Here is an 18171-nt window from a genome sequence, read left to right as displayed (position 1 = left end):
GCACTTCTGCAACTTTTCTGTACAGCTTCATCAAGTGGCAGAAATAAGATATAGCTGATGAAACTGCATATATAATATCTATTCTTTCAGCATAGACTATATAATTTATCATGCTTAGAGCATGTCATCAGGAAAAGAATCACTACTGGATGATTTTAAACCAAAACTCTGAACATACAGGAGGAGGTTATGTGTTCAGCATATGTTCTAATCCAGCCGGGGTTAAATACACTGAAAACTGTCCATTAATGTTGCCGCACAGTACACACTCAGAGCTTCTTCCAATATCTTCTTCCAAGACCTGCCTGGCTACTGAGGGTGTTATGTGAACACTTAAAGGCATCAGACATCATTTACTCACAGCAGGTCGAAGACGACTCCCTCCTCAGTGCAGACAGGATACTCAAATGGCTGAAGGGACAAGCTGAAACATGTCACAGCACAAGTGTCAAACTCACTTCAGCTCATCAATTAACCAAAGTTCGTCTGTATAGCATCTTTCAGGCAGGTCAGTACAGCTCAAAATTATTCACAGATGACAACAAACCAATAAAAAGACATAACAAGAGTTAACAAAGCAAAGCAAATAACATACGGAAAAACATTCCTAGCATAAGGAATTCAAATTAAATTAGGAAAAATTCAATTAACTTAAAAATGTTTAAAAAGTAAGGTTAGATAAAATATGCTGTAAAGTACAATATCCACCAATATAAAAGCACCAATCAGTGAATAAAAATAAAATTATGTAACGATAAATAAAAATCTAAACAGTACAATGGGGAAAAAATTACTAATCAAATAAGGTAAAAGAAATAAGTGACTCGTGCAAATGCTGGGATGGAGAACGGAGTTTGAGTTTAAACATTTCCAGCTGCAACTTGGGGAACAAGAGCTAAAAACTGCCCAACCAGATGTTTGTCAGGGGACCTGGTCATACTCTGTCAGCATGAACTGATGGGAACAAAGCTATGACGTACCTTAACAACAAACAAACAAGAAAAAGCAGTTTCTGAACATAGCAGGATTTGATTCTATATATGGGGTTTAAAATTAGTTCAATTTTCCTTCCCTTCCTAATAAGTCACCTGCCAGTACTAAGAGAACAATTTGTTCCCAAGTGGACCAAACAACTGCATAATAAAACATCCTTCTTTTAATATTATAAGATGCTCTTTATAATTTGCAGAAATCTAGAAATGGGTTGGCTGGCAATTTTTTTTCTAGAGTGCCTCTTCTTCTTCGTCATCATCATGTTCTTCTTTCGGCTGCTCCCTTTAGGGGTCTCCACAATGATCATCTGACTCCATCTTACCCTCTCTCTATCATCCTGCTCTGTCACACATGCATGCCCTTCTTCACTACATCCAGAAAACATCTCTATGGTCTTCCTCTTTTCCTTCTCCCTGACAGCTCTTTCTTTAAAATCATCTCCATCTCAGCCTTGCCTCTCTACCTTTGTCTCCAAATCACTTAACCTGATGTGTTCATTTCTAATCCTGTCAAATCCTGCTCACCCCTAGTTAAAACAGTCTACCATCTTCAGCTTTGCCTCCTCTCTTTTTGTCAGTGCCACCATCTCCAAACTATAACACATCACAGCAGGCTTCACCACCATCCTTATCTTTTCCTCTATCACTTTACTCTTTTGTCGCTTTCTAAGGTGCCTCTTCTCATAATAAACGAGTCTCCTGTTACCTGCAGTGGTCGAAGGGAAGCCGTCTGAAGTTTCCTTGTGGGATTTCTGGAAAGTAAATACACAAAGAGAATGTAAGACAAGCAAAAATCAGTTTCATTTTTAAGGACTAAAAACCACTGACAAACCCCCGATCAAGTACAGCAGCCCTCAGCACTTTTTACCTTCAGAGGCTCTGGTTCATTTACAGTACTTTAGCCAAACTTAACAATTATAACATTACTTATAACGACTAACTATAGATATTGTAATCCGTGCAATTAAATATGACTCAATGATAAAAAAAAATATTAATTCAGGAACATGATTTCAAGCAGCTAAACAAACTAAAGCCCCCAAAACAGCACACAGCATAATATTGATTTTCCTTAAAGGCGAAACCCTTCTGAACACGCCTGTGTTAAAGCTTAGTGGGCTAGTCTGAAAGCACGCTGCAAAAACTTGCATAAACTTATATCAAAGACAAAAATAAATAAATAACATGAACAGTGTCTCCACAGACGCTGGTTTTAACCAGTTAGTCTGAAAATCAGCTCACCTGCTCGTTTCCCTCCATAAAAGTTCGTGTACTCTGTACATGTGATGTACCTGAAGGGTTAAACAAAACACAGGTGAGACAACAAAGGCAACGATACAACTTTAATGATAACACTTTAAACTGTTAGTAACGCAACACTCAATACGCTAATGTGGGTTAGCTTGCTACTAGCTTCTTAAGTGCTAACGGTGGCCAAACAAGCCCGTTTCAGAGCTGTTTGATGCTCACGCTTACATTTTGTCTTTCTGGTGCTGTCGCTTCCCCATTTTGACTGATTTTGCAGGTCTGAAGAAATATCCTCAGTCACAAAATAAAATATTAAGACAATAACACGCAATAACCACTGTGTGCCTTTCCTATCTTCCTGTTTACGTTCTTTGTCGTCGTCGTGATTAACTGTACACTGTATGTAACAGCTGCACTCTGCTGCCCCCTATCGACAGTCCGGTAAAGACATTTTAAGCATTGAATTGAAACAATTAAATAAGGAGCTATACACAATCATGTAGTTCGGTCAGAAATAGAGTATTGTGACTCTCTGTAGAGGTAAATTGTAGGATTTTTATGAAATATGTAAAAACAGTGTTTGTTTGTTTGTTTGTTTTACCATCATTGAAATAAAATGAAAGAGTGACAACCACAGCCTAATTTGGAGTTCCAAATTCATACTGTAGACATACTGTATCATACTGTATTTTTGAAATCAACAATTTTGTGTTTTATGTCTTTTTATGTCACAGTTGAAAAACTGTTTTCTCATTCATTCTGTGAGCCTGCAGTTCATCTCTTTTACTTTTGGGGACTGCAAAGCACACACACTTAGCAGAATTTACGGTTGAGCAGAGAAAGCATCTACTGGGGCTCATAAGAGCACTTGAAATGTTACACAAAACAGGTTGATCATAATTTTTATCTGATAAATCATAGTCATACATGATAAAAACACCAATCAATTTTTTGCTGCTTTTTTTTTTTTTAACCTTATGTCTACATTTTATTTTGCCATGTTTATTATATTTTATTGCTGCTATTGTTCTTGTGTTATTGTAAGGTGACCCTGAGGGTCTTAAAGGCGCCTATAAATAAATTATATATTATTATATATTATGTATTATTATTATATTATTATATTATATTATCATCATCATCATCATCCATTTGAGTGTATTCAAGTTGCCATAAGCCAAACAGACAGGGTCACAAAAACAAAACATTTTAATCAATATTTTTAATAGGCTGACAAGTTGTCACTAACTTCCGCTGCCTGCGTCCACGCACACTGTAACTGTTTGCCAGTAGATTGATTCAAGGAAGATAGAGTCAAACGTCAAACGATCTTAACCTGGAGCCAAACAAAAGCTATGTGTGCATTTATGCACTTGGCACAGTAACACTATCTACAAAGCACAGATCAGACACGTTTTCAGCTTTATAAAGTGACCTCCACGCCAGATTTAAAACTGATTTATCCACAAGATCCTCAGACAATTTCTAACTGAAGAGTTTATGTTTACATAAAAAACACAAACTGTCCTTCAGCTGCCTAATTTGTCCGACGGTCTGTTTCCAGAAAAAACAGCGTGTAAAACCTGCACTTACCCTGTATACTTTTGGAAAGCATTTTATTCGTTCCTCACGGGTCTGCTCGAGTTTGATCCACTATTTTGTGTTCTTCTTAGTGGAATCCTTCATATCACTGAACTTACCAAACTGGCTGCGTTTTCGCAAACTACAGGCTCACTTATGTAAAATGATCAATTTTCTTCATTACAAATCTGTTGAATCGTCCAGAACCGTCCTGTCCGAGCTTTGGACACGTATTTGTCTTCATCTTCTTTTTCCTCTTCCAATCTGTGTAGCTGCATCTCTTATTTCTGACATTATTTCTCAGTGTACAAACATAACAAGACAATACAGGATAAATTCATCTACAAGTTTATTCTTTTCTTGGCAATTAATTCGTAATTATGGCTAATCATTGACCTCTTCTAACAAGAGAAGGGAGCAAACAAAACTGGTTACAGAGGCATGATCCAGGGCCGGGTGGTTAGTAAAATGTTGTAATGTGGAGCATTCAGGTACATTCAGATTGCACACTTGTCCTCTGAAGCATGAACACATGATAAAGCTCGACCAATCCCTTATCCAAGAAACAATAAGGACATTTTTAAACTTCACACAGACACCTTTAACGGTAGAGGATGATCTGGAGTGATGGGGTATAAAAATAGAATACAGCGCAGCAACACAAGCACCGTCTGCATACCTGAGTTACAACTTGCTTTCACTTCTCTCATCACTCATTTAAAAGAACAAAGAATAAATTATATACTCCACACTGGACTTCATGTTGCAGACTGAAAAACTCAAAAAAAGTTTATGTTCTCATCCTTGGCACTTTATCCTTCAGGCAGAAACCAAAATGTGACGATGGTGCAAGAAAGGTTTGGGTTACCAGACGTGCATCTCTCACTGATGAACGAACATCTTTATTAATGACAAAAGGAAAGAAGTACACCGCACACTGACAGAAACAAAGGGCCCCAAGAACAAGTCCTTCAGCTGGTTGCTTGTTTGGAAAGTGCAACAATATGTGGAATATCTTCTTAACAGAACAAAAAACATAAAAAGAAAAACGTTTGCAGCGTTGTTCTATTTGAGAACAACCGAGGTCCATAATTATGGTAAACTCGCGGCCAGCATCTGCTCAGAACCGCCCTGAAAATAAAAATGAGTGTTTTTTTCCCCCCAGCTTGATGAAACAGTCTGTGAGTGTTTTGGTGAAACAAAGGAAAGAGATCACCGCAAATCCATCATGGACACGGTGCCATCAGTGATGGTGACATGTCCGGCGTGCTGAAAAAGGAGAAACACATTTCAGTTACATGCTCAAACAGTTAGCCACTCTGGGGTACGGTACTCCAGGAAGAGTACCGTACCCGGTACTCCAGGAAGAGTACCGTACCCCGTACTCCAGGAAGAGTACCGTACCCCATTCCCATCCCTCCTCCCCCCAAGCAGAGCCAAACAAGAGCTGGACTGGGAATCGCAGCAGACGTTTCATGTGGAGGCAGATATACGTCTCCTTGTGATTATAGCAAAGTACTTTTGAAATATTTATTTCCTGGTTTACGCTCTCTTAACATTAATTAGCATGCTGTTGGCCAACGATGTGGACAGTGAGCCATTCATAAAGCTGTAATATCACACGTTTGCACACAAATAACTTGCGGAAAAATCCTTTTAAATTCTATTTTGGGACAAAAAGAATCAGTTTCTCAAGCTTTTGTTTTTTTAAACAGATTTGATTCTATACATGCAGTTTTTCATTACTGATGTAATAAATAAAAAAGCAATTCTCAGGAAGCTTCAGGTAGTTCGATCTGATGAAAGTTATCCAGCCCACAGATTAGTACGGAGTTAAAACTGGATGGCTTTCCTGATGCAACCCTCCCATCTACCCGCCTTTGGGACGGCCATTGTGAGGACACTAAGCTTGTGACTCCCTGAGGCTGGATTTGTGTCTCCTCCTTGTTTGGATGCTGGGATTCTTCACATGTTAGAGAAATGTGTTAACTATTAAAACATTTAAGTTATTTTATTGAAAAAGTAATAATCAAATCTATTTAAGATGTTTAATTTTTCTCTATGAACCTTTAATCTGACTGAGATACTGCAGTAAATATAAGAAAACGCCTCCTATTGAGTAGATTTGAGTACTCTTTGAGTTAACTAACCTTTTAAAAGTGACCCAAATATCTCATATAAGGAAGAAAGAAAAAGCTACACTGAACCCTGGGTCATCACTTCATCTGCACTTTTTTGGCAATAAGCCCTGCCCGTGCCAAAAATCATATATGACTTTCCACAGAAAACTGTGCACAGTACATCTACGTATCTGTAGGGAAGATAAACTGTACTCTACAGCTGCGGGAAACAAGATCTTTATTCTGGAGTGTTGCATCTACCTCCATAGCACCCTGGCACGTAAAAAAAAACCAGGCATGTGAGAATTTTTAGTCATACGTTATAAACATGTTTACTTTTTGCAAGACTACAGTTGGATTCCTTTTGAGGTTATTTCCCATCATGCACATGGTGGAAATTTACAAGCAGAAAAACTGGAGCAGAAACAAGGAAGGAGCTTTTGGCCACACCTGCAGTTTTGTGTGGAGTAGTTTGTTCTAAATAAAGATAAAAGAGCTTTAAAAAATAAAAAAAAAAGATCTGGCAGAATGTGGGCACAGCATGGAGAGAGCGCAGACTTTGAAAACTTCAAATAATGTTAAACATGGCTGACTTTATTGGAACGCCAAGACAGGAAAAAGACTCAGTTTCCTGACCACCAAACAGCAGATGATGATGATGCAATCCCACTACAGCTTTAGTAAGACTTGAGGTTTTACTGCGACACTGAAATCACTTTAATAGTGATTTGGTGGGAGGCCAATACTTTTCCTTGTTCTAACTGGCTGGTTAGAGGCAAGTAAAATAAGTTTCCAGGGGAAGTCGTGAGGCTCAGTCACTCAGTCTGTCAAGATGAGATTATTTTTACATCATTATTAACAATCCTTCGAAAAATAAAAGACTCCAGTTAGTTACTGGAAATTATAATCCTGTTTAAAGACTTTGGGATTTTCAAAATAAAATGTAACTCCAGTTATAGGAGTTATAGAAATTAATCTGGATGCACAGAAGATGTTTTCAATAAAAGCCACCAGTTAATTATAGGATGCTTTAGTGTTAGATTTTTCAAAATAACAGCGTGTTTTTCTTTTTTTGTGCCACTTGCAGTTAAATTTGTTTTTATAATCCTAAATCATCTCTACAACTTCAATATCCCCAGAAATTGCATCGTTTTCTTTAGCGATACAAATTCTGTCCATTTGCGACAACACTGCATCCATGACTTCACAGCACAGATATACTTACTGTAAATAGAGGTGGCTCTTTGCTGTGAGGATGAAACCCTTTCTGTTTACATGTGGAAATCTCATCTGTTCCCCGATCTGTCAATCTGAAGTAGCCAATTCTGAAACACGCACACACACACAAACACACACAAACACACAAAAACACAACACACACACACACACACACACACACACACTCTTAGATCACAGAAAAAGACAAAAAAAAAACATCCCATAGTCTGTAAAGACAGGACACTGAGTTCTCCAACTCACTCGTTGAATTTAGGCGAGCAGACTATAGCGATGGCCTCTGGCAGCATGATCTGGTAGGAGCAGTGCGTGTGGAGGTCTACGCTGGACAAGAAGGCTGTCTGTGTGGGGTGAGTCTGGGAAACACAGAGGGCAGACCTTAGTTTACTTCAGTGCTCATCACACAGCAGAACAGGACCAGTGGCAGCCATGAGGACTTATTCTTGTGAGCCAAACTGTAGTTTATGCAGGTCAGAATGTCTAAAAAAAAAGTGTAACTATACACGTGAACTAATACAAATTCAAAACCAATCAGTGAACAGTTTTACATTAGGCGGCAGGTTTTAGTACCTACTCGGCACTTTGGTTGATACGAGGTTCCACACAGTTAAGCAGCATTAAAGTACGATTCATTACTGAAGAATGTGATGGGTGGTTTCTAATCCCTCTGTTTAGACAGTTTTTGACAGCCTCCATTAAACAGTCCTCAATTTTAGCTTCATATTTGAGCGTTGCTTCTTCCTGTTCTTGTCGCTATTTTCAGAATGTTTTTGTAGATGCAATGAGGTTGCAGTTACATCTTTACTCGTGTGACTGAGCCATTGGTTTGCTCTGAGTTAGGAAGAATCTCAGTATGAGGTGAGCGCTCTTATTTGTAGTATTCATATAGTATTTTAATTTATTTAATATAATGCTAATATTTGGTGTTGTTGTATTAATACAATATCACCACACAAAATATTACGATACTTTTTCCCCTCAGCCCTCGTGAACACATGAGGAAAATCTATTTTAGTGTGAAATCAGACACAGAGGATTACCTCACTATGAATCAGTGACCTCCTTTTTAAGACATTTTACAGGGTGGCTTTGGTGACGTCTTTATCTTCTGGTTATCGTCTTATTTATCATCTATGCCTGATTTTACTCCTATAATTTACACGCATTTATATTTTTCTCTTCTGACATGCTCTTGTTTTAAAATTTCAGTGAGTAATGTTTTAATCTATTCTTTGAATAAAGTTTATAAGCTAAGCTGATTGGTGTGGGTGACTCTGATTATTCGTCAGCACTGACGCCAACCTGCCCATCTTTTACTCACATGTATCCAGCCGAGTGTGATGAGATCATACTGGTCCTGCATGAGGAAGAGTTCCTCCTCGTTTTCTGTGTCACAATAGTCCGGTCCGCCGCACTGCTTTGGTACGATGACGTGGGTCACAGTAAACGCATTTCTGGTCTGGACCAAACACAAAAAGCGTCTTGCTTTTATACTCATTTAAATTATGCATGTCCTGCTGTCTGCCAAAGTGCTACCCAAGGGCACTGCCTGCACAAAATTAACACTGAGCACTTACAGAGCTGCTAGCAAAAACGCTCAGTCATGCTCATAGAAAAGTGGAAAGAGCTTGAAGTTAACCCACCAGCAAATGATATAATGTAAACAATGGGCAGAGTAGCCAAAGAGCAATGAGATAAGAGTCAAATTATCTTCTACACCTCTGAAGAGGGACATCAACTGTTGTTTAATTTAAAATCCACATTCATAAAATGTTCACAGTCTCAGAATTATTGACACAACATTTAGCACCTCTGGGCTCAAGGGCTGCATAAAAGCAACCTATCGCTCCAGCATAGCTACACTGTTCCAGCTTCTTACCAGTTTGCCACATAGGATGCCACAAGTTTCTACAGCTCTGCTTGTGTTGGCCTCAGCCAACCTCAGAAAGCTCCGGCACAACTCAGCGGGAACAGCCAACTGCCGAAGGGCATCCACCATTGTATCTGCAGAGACCATACACAAAAGCTGAATGGGAAAGTTAGACTCTTGTGAGATTCTGAAACAAGTCATGGTGCAAACAAACAAACAAACGAAATTAAGTAGGTCGGGGGGGAAAGAAATCAGCTCAGAGGAATAAATACTTTCACCCAGGAGCAGGGCAGCGCTTTAAATCCTGTGAAGGCCAGCCCACCGTGACACAAAAGAATGAACTCACTGTTATTACCCGGGCTGACCAGAGACCCCGGCTTGAGTGAGCGGTCAAAGCTGGGCGGGCCGGTGGTGGGTGTGCCGATGGATGTGGGAGGGCGGTTATGTTGGTGGTTGGACAGTTCTCCTGGGATCTGAGGAAAGGTAGGGGAGACTAACGGGGGGCCCTGGATGCCTGGGATGAGGGGTGTGTCAGAGGAAGGCTCAGCCGGAGTGGCAAACTCCAGAAGCACTCGTTGGCGCTCCTTCTCCAACTCTTGGCGGCGGATCATCTCCTCAAAGGCACTGAACTGCTCCTGCTCCCGCTGCCGCCGCTGCATCTCGGCCACACGTTCCCGCTCTGCGTCCAGCGCTCGCTGCTTGGACTGCTGCCGCGCCAACACCTCCTCCTCCTCTTTCTGAGCATGTAGCAAACACATCACATACTGGCTTAGTTTCAGCCGTGGTTTCTCTTTTTGGCCCTTTTTTTAAACAGCAACATTAAATGTATTGATCTTTTTGATGATGAAACAAGTTTGCTGTAGAACAGTTAGTGTGGCACATGAACTGCTACTGATTGACTATTCAAGGTCAGCTTAGGTGCATATTAATGAACTGTGATATGAGGTTACTGTGGGGCTTGTTAATGATTCACCTGCTTATGGACTTTAAATGTAAATTGGTTTTTATTTAATTACTTCTAATCTCTTAAACCTTTCCAGTGTGACTTAACCTCCTCGGACCTGGCGTCCACATATGTGGACATCACATTTTGGGATGTCTAGACCAAAATAAAAAATTTTACTCTACAAGGGCCTGATAACCACTAACGAGGACATTATACTGCAAATGTTCTATTGAAATTTAAAACAAAATGTCCTCATATGTCAATCTTATTTTTGTCAGAGATAAAATCAGGTAAAAAAAAAAAAAATCTGGAAATTCTTTGTTTTTACATTCATCAGGTCCCAAACAGCCCAAATAGCAAAGAGAATTTAAAAATGCATGCCATGAAAGAGTTCGGGTCTTAGGAGGTTAATGCAGCAATGTGATGCAAGGGTGTAAATTCACAAAAGAGTTTTTCAGCTCACCTTTTTGACAAGATATTGAGCATATTCCTGTTCAAATCTTTTCAGTAGAGCCTTTTTGAGAATCTCAGCCTGAGGAAACGCAACATCCTTCAGTTTCTGTAGATTAATCAGAATGAAGTAAGTGTCAAACTTTCCTTGAAAACAATTAGTAATGCAAAAAAACAAACAAAATAAAACTGGATGACGACCTTTAGTGTATCCTTTTTCTCAGGAATGTTGGCTGTCTTATAATCCCGATGCTTGGGAAGTTTTTCTATAAAGAGCCTTAGGAGGGGGAAAAAAATATCAAGACCCATAAAGGTCAGAAAACTCTTAAGAGAGGTCTTTACGTAAACTCCTTCAGCTTACTTCAGTCAATGTGGACAGAAATGTGAAAAGACACTCACGTAATATATTTATTGTAAAGGACAAAGGCATGCTCGATGTTGCCCTCCTCCGTGTAGATGTTAGCCATGCGGATCATCTCCATGCCTGAGCGGAAGTAGCGGCGTGGGGGCATGTCGTCATTAATCTCCACCGAGCTGCCCTTCTTGGTCAGGGCGCGGACACGCTCCTCCGGCTGCAGGCTGACATCAGTGTGATCGGCCATCACGATGGCTCAACCTGTAAGACTGGAGAAACAGGCTGACTCAGTGGTGCCTTTAAGCCAACAGTGGATTCATAACGCCGGGTTTAAACATCCGAGAGCCTTTGAACACACCGTCAATCTGAATTCTGACTTGGAGGTAAAACTAAACATGATTATTTTGGTTAATACTGAGAAAAAGACAATTTAACACAATTATTCAAAGACTGTGCAGAGTCAGACTTTCATTCTCAAACAGGAATTGGAAAGTCTAAGCAGGTAAAAAACAAAACTATAGAGCTAACTAGAGTGCGGAATAAATAAGAGAACATTTAGTTGGCCCCTTTAAACCTCTAAAATGCTGCACATTTGTTTCACAGTTTTTATGTCAGACACTGCTTCATCTGCTTTCAGAACTCTCTACAACCTTCATGAGTCCTAAGGAAATGTACATTTTATTAGAAGTTAACAGCAAGAAGGAATCTTGAAAAAAAAAAATTAAGGCATATCCAGCTGGAGTTTTTAACAAATGACTCTATTAGGAATTCACAATGACATCACTGGAAACTATGCGTATATAGAGTATATTTTAAGTTAATTAATTCAGTAAGTATGTAGGAAACACAGACTCTCGTATACGCTAGCACAAAGAGGCAGTGTGTCCTCAGTATCAAGGCCACAACTCAGTCTAAAAATCACTGGCTACTGAATATATTTAGGGAAAAAAAAACTGCTGGGAGGGTCGATTTGGTGTGACTCGAGGTTCTCTAGGCTTCATCAGCATGCTGACTAACAGTCAAATGGCTGCTATTGATTCTCCCATGATGGCTTCTTGGCTAGAAGGCACAGAAACACAGTGTGTAAAGAGGCGGCCACTTCTTAACAGTTTAGCTCAAGAGGTGTGGCGCTGATAAAAGCAGCGGAGGGGTGGTACTTGTGGTTCATGTTGTCCGGTGCTATCTACCGTTTTCTTTCTAACATACACAGCTGCACAAACAGTCTTGTCCCCCCGCCCAAAAACCCCCAAAAAAAACAATACAATTGTGTGTGTATATATAGACTATATTATATATGGTCTATATAACAAGTTAGTAATATTACGTAACATATTTAGACACTGCTTTGTTAAGTCTAAATTATTTATGTTGCCCACATAAAGTAGATGATGAGCATAAAACTAAGGAGATATTCATGGAGAAAAACTAAACTTTATTACCAATTACAACACTGATATCTGCATAAAATATTGAAACTTGTTTTGTAGACTCAGAATAGGCCTGTAGGAAGTGACTACCCGTGATGGTATTTTTGGCAAACAAAATTTGCTTTAAGGGTAAGTGTCTGTAAGCCTAATTATAAAAACGGCTTAAAGATATTATGTATTTAAAAAGGTGTTATTTTTCATTTGGCTCCAATACTCTTCTTCTAAGCAAGAAAGCCTAGAGAAACCTTAAACCTTTTAACATGATTATCCAGTAATCTACCCTTATTGTAGACTCACACAGAATTAAAACAGGCCGAAGAGATGACACAACCACAGCTGGGGTTGGCAGCGTGTGATACTAAATTTTATAGTTGAGATCAACCCTCAAGAACTTCAGAAGCATTCAGTCATCAAATGCGGGTAAAAATTAGATTTCTCAACACGACTGTATTTTAAGTCTATATAACTATATAATATCAAAATTAACCTGCAATAAAAACACGAATAAGGTGCTTGACATGAATAAATTCCTTAGAAAATTTATTGACAGAGTATTTGAGAAAGTAAAACGTAAAAACCACAGTGACAGTAACTTTTATGTTTACAGTCAGTGTGATCTTTATAGAAACGGGTAAATTACAAATGTCGTGCCAGACTTCGTTTTTTATCCAAACAATTTGCCAGCTCGGTCATGGCCTATTTAACCTTCAGGGTTGCTTTCACCTCCTTTAAAAACTTCACGACACTCCCTGTGTGTCACTATATTTTCCCATCGATCCCTGTATCCCTGTCACTGAACTGATCGAGCTCTTTAAAAACGTCGCGTTAGCCTGTGCTAAGTTAGCCTCTAATAAACGGGTAAAAAGCTCTCCACCTCCGTACAAATTCCATCATCCTTCTTACCTGATCGAGCCGTGAACCTGAACCCGAAGCTCCCACAGAACTACATACAAGTGGATAATAAACACGGTCAAATTACGGCCCCAAGGCTAATTGTTAGTAAGCTGCGCCTACAACCAACAGCATCTGTACACTTCCGCAATCAAAGCAACTTCCGCCCGACTAATCCTCACGCAAGCGCAGAAGTATCCCTGTAATTTAGTTTCTTTCGCATGTATATGGGCTTTGTGTTGTGTTTAAATATATATACACTGATCTGATTTTTAAAGGTGAAATTTTTCAGACAAAAAATTGATTTATTTTAAGTGTTTGATGGTCATTTTGCAGTCTTTTGCTATTTGTTTGTGTAGCTATTGACTTCATGTGTTTTCAAGCTTTTCCTATATAAAAACATTTTCTAGCATTTCATTGGACAGTTCGCCTCGTACTTTACACACGCATGCGCTGTCCTTCCCCAGGTGGCCTTGTGCTCTGGTACTTTCCCTTGCTTAGTGATATGCATTTGAAACGGCTGGTCCAGAACAGCGGATGCGTTTCAGGCTGAATGGGGTGACGTCAGCCATCAGCCCAGGCACCAACCAATCAAACCACGGTATCCTGAGAGAGAGCGACGTGGTTACTCGTGCAGTCTGGCATCAAAATGTCGAGACCTTGAGTACTGTGCTCAATAATGAATATACTGTAAATTAACAGTGTAACCAGCAATTAGCCTAGCTCGTTCGAATATGATGGACGATGTTCCACGAAGCAGCATGGCTCGTTGGTCTAGGGGTATGATTCTCGCTTTGGGTGCGAGAGGTCCCGGGTTCAAATCCCGGACGAGCCCTTTATTTGTTAATGTTTACGGACTGTATGAGATCGTGGGAGCTTGGGCAGTAAAAAAAAAAGTATACACATCCATTGATGTAGCGCACTTTATGCAAATGAGTTCTCACTGTGTTCGTCAGGCTTATCTGCGTGTCTTTAGGGTACTTTGTGGGTTTATTAATTATATAATCGTAAATAGAATTCACATGAAATGTTCTGAATTACACGGTAGGGATGGAACAACACATTTATTTTGAATTACTTTTTGTGATCACAGTTTACTTCATTATATTAATTGAACATTTAAGGATGAAATTGGGAATTTAAACCAAAAATTAAATGACAAATAAATTTGGAAAATAAATCCATCCACTCCTTCTTTTGTAGAGTTCTTACCATAATAACATATTTGTTTGCTTTGGCATATTTTATATCATGACCTGTATTTATTTTATTATATTAAATTCATTTCTGCTAGTTTTTTTTAAAGGTTTAAGATATTTAGCAATATTGTTTAGCAACACATGAACGTTTTAAATCATTGGTCAGTTGCCACTAATGGATAAATAGCTTGTTGACCTACTTCTCATTTTTAAAATATTTTGCTTCCAAGGTGCCAGACTTTCATATAAGTTGGTAAAGTGGGGTTTTTTTTGGGTTTCTGCAGGTCTATCAAATTTCTTCTTTGCAATTTCTTCTTTCTATGCATAAAATACAACAAGCATTTTTGGGCATGTCTATCTCAAAAACCTACAATTTGTAATTTAGTTTACTCTTAAAAAAGAGAGACAAAGACAACAGAGTTTGACAGGCATGAAATAGTATTTCTGCACAAATAAAGTGACCCCCAAAGCATCTGAAATGAGGGTGTATTTCTTTTCTGAGGAAAAAAAAAGTTGGGGATGAAAGATGTGGCAGGCCTGAAAATCCTATCTACAGCAGGCAGAAAGGGAATCAGGTACGACAGTGAATGTGTAAAGCCCTCTGTAAAACACAGTGGAAGCATGTTGATGGCTTTGCACTTCATGGTGATTGCCAAGATCTTATCAAAGATCTTATCTTATCAAAAATGACAGAAATATGGACACAGATAAATACTATGAGGGAATGTAATTTGGAGGGTGTCTGACTGGCAGAAGGTTTATTTTTCACAGACTGATCCCAAACAGACTGGCAATGCAGAAAAAGCATACTTAGATAGAAAAACACACAGAGGAGCATGGACCGGGCTAGCCAATGTTCAATAATGATGACCTCAACATTAGTGAATAGTCAACTACCTCACTTTTTGTTCAACAATAAACAACCTATAACAATCCTTTTTTGATCCTTTTAATTATAATTCAGGTAGTGTGGGATCATCTTGAGAATATATATAATATGTAGAATGATGAAGTAAAATAGAATATCACAAAACATTAGTTAAACTAATGTTAGGTAAAAATTAAAAAAGTTAAATAAATATAAATTTGAATGTAAAGTAATATAGCTCACGCATAATCAGGGTACCGGGTTTTCGTGCAGTACCACCTTTGAACGCAAGGTGGCAGACACGACCATGTGGAAAAAGCCAGTGCGGTCTGTGACATCACAGTGAAAACGACCACATCCTCCACGCGTTCCTGCTGCCAGGGGCTAAAAAGCAAGCGTCCTGTCTGTGTGAACGCCTGAGCAGTGCCGGATGGATCGTCCCCACCACAGCTGACATTTTCACTCCCTGTATTTGACGTCGCGGTTCGTGTCGGAGCCACGGGAATTGAATTGTTGACAGGAATTGACGTCAAGCCTGATTTTCTGTCCCTAACAGTGGCACCCGGTAAGCTAACTCTCCAGGCTAATCTAAAACCAGCTAATATACCTGACTCCAGGTTATCAGACCACTAAGATAAAACGTCTGCTCAGTTTTATTGATGAACACAGGGTAGTGTGTCCGTGTTTATTCAGCGTAAGCATTTAAGACCATAGCTAAATAATCAATTGTTTTTTTAGTGTAGAAGCTAACATTATAAAGCTAGATAAGTAATCTTCAAGCTTTTTAACTCATTCAGTTTGGGTTTAGTGTTCTCCACGATAATCCATAGATTTGTCTTTGGTGAGAAATAAAGGAGTGCAGACAGGTGAGACTCACCCAGGTGTCTGTAGAAATCTGCCAATAAAAAAAGAGTCCCTTTAATGTATGCATGTAATCTGTTTCCTGGCACACATTAAATCTCATTTTGGTCACTGGAAGTCGGAACTGTTACTCAGTACTACTACTGCTTCTAATTTTTACTCCACGTATATACAGATGTATTGCATAGGATGAGTTAATTGTTAATTTATCTTTTATTGCTCACGCTGACAGTTGCTTAAACCTGTAAAGTCCACTGCCTCGTCAGTCGTTTAGGGTCGCTTGTAGTTTATAGGTCACATTATGAAATGTTATAGTTTATATTACAGTCTGCAGAAAGTTAAAAGTAATAATGATTAGGAGTATTGTGAATGAGATTGGAGCCTTTACAAGTATCTCAAAGGCCCTTTATTTTAATTGTTAACTTTACAATTCAGTTTAGTGTTTTATTTAGTTGTATTTCATTTTATTACTTTCAGTGTTATTGTTGTAAAATAACTACAGTGTGTGTACATACAGACACTATGGTTTTGAGATATGAGCACAGAGGGGTGTACTACAAACATGGTTTAACACAGCCAGCCTTTCTTTGCATTAGCTGGTGTGACCAAAGCTAACAAACCAAACATTTGGGGATAAAAGATATCAAATTCTCTGTTAAGCTGACTTTCTGCTTCAGGCTCTGTGGGCTTTCACATATAAAGGGGCATGTCGCATATGTCATACGATTCTTGCTTTATAAGATATACATTAATCATTTTTTAAAGCAATGATGTTAAATTTGTTTGGTGCTGAACTTTGTAAAATAAAAAAGCATGGCAGCTTTTCCTTTGACAGCTCTCTCTCTGTGCGTGCACCACCTACACAAACATGTTGTGCGTGGAGTGGAGCCAACACTAGACATGTGAAGGGAAATACTATTAATAGAGTTTGGATTGCAGGTGAGAAATGAGCAAAGATCTGATCTGAAAAGATGTGCCTGTTGTCACTGATGCATGATCTGGCTTTTTTCAGTCAGGATTAGACTGACATCTGTCCTCCTCTTGCCATCAGTGGTGCATTTTCGATATGAAATTGGGACGGGTGAGATGTTTCACTGCTCTCACAGGCCCGTTGGGTGATGTGTATGCGCTTTACTTTGTGTGCTAAAGGCCCTGGATTCATATTTTGTTTGTTCCACGCCTGTATGATAGCACATAATAATGCGCTATCATACATACTTTATATGTGCATTATCTGCAAGCACCTCAAGCTTTACAGTTATATACAACAAGATGCTTTACTTTATGTGTGAATCTGCCGTTTTCAAAGGCTTTTCTGACTGCTATCATGGCTTGCTGTGCGTCTCGTTGTTCTTCAAGCATTTAACTTGTCCCAGGTCATGGTTTCCTTTCACTAATGGATTTCAAAAAATTGCGTAAAAAGTGCACGCAACAACAAAAACACTATAATCTAGAAACACGGTTTGCCGATCTGTTCAGCTGTTCGTGGCACTTCCTACGTTGAAATAAACGTCATCGTGTTATCAGAACAAACTATCACGTGTCAGCCATTATTTGCAAAACCCAAATTTTACATTTTTGCAGGAAATGTAGTTTATTTTCCCCCTCGGGGCCTTTTAAATGCCCACTGGTGCTACTGAAAGAACTATACAGTATCTGTATAATTCCAGGAACACTTAGAACTTTGACCTGTTGAAAATGGTTTATTTTGATGCACATGCTGCATTTTGCAAATTGTGCACAATATTTATTTTAGTTTTTGCTGCAGTTTTTAAAAATGAGCTTATCTCAGAAATTATGAAGACACTTAAAATAAACTTCCTGTGATTGGAAACTATTTTGCATAATGTTTTTGCATTTATAGATTTAAGGGATATCTTTCACATTTCTGTAACTAGAAAAACGATTTTCAGTTTCTTTTGTAGTATTTGCACTTTTTAGCAATTTATGTAGTTACTAGGGGTGCAAGGATACACAAAATTCACGGTTGGTTTGATACTTTGGTGACACGGTTCAATATTTTTTCGATACAAAGAAAATGTTCATGCTTTTTTTAATTTGTCATTTATTAAAATTATAAATATATATATTTTAACTCAAACGTACAGTTTTTAAATTTAATGTTGC

At 38.7% G+C, this 18171-nt stretch overlaps 2 protein-coding genes and 1 non-coding gene across 3 annotated transcripts in view; 1 reads left to right on the top strand and 2 right to left on the bottom strand.

The window, feature by feature from the left end:
- ppil2 (peptidylprolyl isomerase (cyclophilin)-like 2) overlaps positions 1–2645 on the bottom strand; it is a gene marked incomplete in the record, with an annotated part of 28741 nt that extends 26096 nt beyond the window's left edge. The window contains 4 exon segments of the mRNA XM_042220113.1: positions 362–424; positions 1699–1744; positions 2235–2284; positions 2469–2645. Coding sequence (XP_042076047.1) covers positions 362–424; positions 1699–1744; positions 2235–2284; positions 2469–2500 — 191 coding nt within the window.
- A 2334-nt stretch (positions 2646–4979) lies between these two features.
- On the bottom strand, positions 4980–13305 carry LOC102296366 (STAM-binding protein-like A). Its single transcript, XM_005921944.3, has 10 exons — positions 13129–13305; positions 10843–11067; positions 10645–10720; positions 10457–10552; positions 9394–9784; positions 9057–9181; positions 8499–8636; positions 7421–7533; positions 7167–7266; positions 4980–5090 (listed from the first exon to the last, which is right to left on the bottom strand). Exons 2-10 carry the CDS (start codon positions 11043–11045, stop codon positions 5034–5036), a joined length of 1299 nt encoding a protein of 432 aa, XP_005922006.1. The 5' UTR covers positions 11046–11067; positions 13129–13305; the 3' UTR covers positions 4980–5033.
- Positions 13306–13879: 574 nt separating this feature from the next.
- trnap-ugg lies at positions 13880–13951 on the top strand. The gene has a single exon. It is a non-coding gene; the product is annotated as a tRNA-Pro (tRNA).
- Positions 13952–18171: the final 4220 nt, after the last annotated feature.

Source organism: Haplochromis burtoni, unplaced genomic scaffold (assembly GCF_018398535.1).
Source record: "Haplochromis burtoni strain Fernald_Lab_line unplaced genomic scaffold, NCSU_Asbu1 Contig_43, whole genome shotgun sequence".
Classification (NCBI taxonomy): Eukaryota; Metazoa; Chordata; class Actinopteri; order Cichliformes; family Cichlidae; genus Haplochromis; species Haplochromis burtoni.
The sequence above is the reverse complement of the archived record's forward strand: the minus strand, read 5'-3'. Positions and strand labels throughout refer to the sequence as shown.

What these genes read in the sequence shown, in the direction of transcription:
- LOC102296366 (XM_005921944.3), bottom strand. Translation starts at nt 11,045, where the DNA reads ATGGCCGATCACACTGATGTCAGCCTGCAGCCGGAGGAGCGTGTCCGC. An exon ending in GGTCAGCCCGGGTAATAACA is followed by an intron (nt 9,182 to 9,393) that starts GTGAGTTCATTC and finishes TGGTCTCTGCAG; the next exon opens with ATACAATGGTGGATGCCCTT. An exon ending in GCATCCTATGTGGCAAACTG is followed by an intron (nt 8,637 to 9,056) that starts GTAAGAAGCTGG and finishes TGTTTGGTCCAG; the next exon opens with ACCAGAAATGCGTTTACTGT.